Raw genomic sequence first — 1,433 nt, forward strand, 5'->3', positions numbered from 1 at the left:
AGAAGTTTGAATGCTGTACATAGCTTTTAATGGAAGATGAGAGGCACATTACTATTTATTTATGAGATAAGATTTTTCTTTAGATACAGCACACTGAAGGTAGATTAATGTGCCTAATATATACCAAGTACAGCACATTTCAGGCAAAATCTAAAAGGACATCATCAGGCAGAAGTCTTTATCTATCAAAGGGGTAATACAGAAATTTGAATGTGTTTTTGATAATTGTGTGACAATCAGGTAAATCAATAGCAATTAAGCTCATCACACTATTTTTTAAGTAATAGTTTTCTTAGTGCTGCTATAACATCCTTGTTCCTAAGACTGTATATCATGGGATTAAACATTGGAGTCACAATAGTGTAGAAAAGAGAGAGAAGTTTGTCAATTCCTACAGAATGATTGGACTTGGGCCTTAAATAGCTGATGGTAGCAGATCCAAAGAATAAAAGAACAACCAGCAGGCGGGAAGAACATGTGGAGAAGGCTTTGGCCCGTCCTTGGGCTGTTGGCAGCCCCAGAATGGGGGAAATTATTTTGCTATAGGAGGCAAGTATTAACATAAAAGGGACTGCACCAAACAACATAGCTACCACATAGACAGATATCTCATGGACAGAAGTGTCCCCACAGGCCAGCCTGAGAATGGGGGGGATGTCACAGAAGAAGTGGTTAATTTGGTTAGAATCACAGAAATGCAGAGAGAAAATTTGACATGTTTGCCCTATCTGCACAGGGATCCCACTGACCCAGGAACCAACTGCCAGCTGGATACACATCTTTTGGTTCATGACTAGAGGATAATGCAGAGGGTTACAGATGGCCACGTAGCGGTCATAGGCCATCACAGCCAGGAGGAAACATTCAGTGGCTCCCAGCATAAGGAAGAAGCACATTTGGGTGCCACAGTTCAGCACAGAAATACTTCTATTCTGAGTCCAGAGGTTCACCAGAATCCTGGGGAGAGTGACAGACACATAACAGATCTCTAAAGAGGAAAAATTTGACACGAAAAAATACATGGGTTTCCGCAGAGGAGGGTCAAACCTTGTTATTATGATTATGAGGCTATTTCCAATTAAAACAATCATGTAAATAATGGTGAACAGGACAAATAAAAATCCCTGGAGATTTGGAAGATCAGAAAATCCCAGGAGTACAAATTGCATCACTGTGGAACCATTGCCTTCTTTTTTCTCTTCATGTTTCATCTGTAAAAATGATTTAAACAGAAGTACAAGTAACTTTACTTTTCTTGACTTTTGTTCTCTCATATATAATCTCTACATTGTATGCCCTCCAATTTTTCCAACACCCTAAAATTTTTTTTAAACTGCTAGTAGCTCTGCATATCTATCAGAAAAATGTCCCTTTAAAAAATCTAAGATGTATTGTATTTTCTTATTTTTGGTGATGATATATGTGATTTTAAA

At 38.2% G+C, this 1,433-nt stretch overlaps 1 protein-coding gene across 1 annotated transcript; it reads right to left on the reverse strand.

Annotated features, from left to right (window-relative positions):
* Positions 1–269: 269 nt before the first annotated feature.
* Positions 270–1,220, reverse strand: LOC119537597 (olfactory receptor 10AG1-like). The gene has a single exon (XM_037840129.1). The coding sequence runs from the start codon at positions 1,209–1,211 to the stop codon at positions 270–272; it is 942 nt and encodes a 313-aa protein (XP_037696057.1). The 5' UTR covers positions 1,212–1,220.
* Positions 1,221–1,433: the final 213 nt, after the last annotated feature.

The sequence above is a fragment of the Choloepus didactylus genome, chromosome 6, assembly GCF_015220235.1.
Source record: "Choloepus didactylus isolate mChoDid1 chromosome 6, mChoDid1.pri, whole genome shotgun sequence".
Lineage (NCBI taxonomy): Eukaryota > Metazoa > Chordata > Mammalia > Pilosa > Megalonychidae > Choloepus > Choloepus didactylus.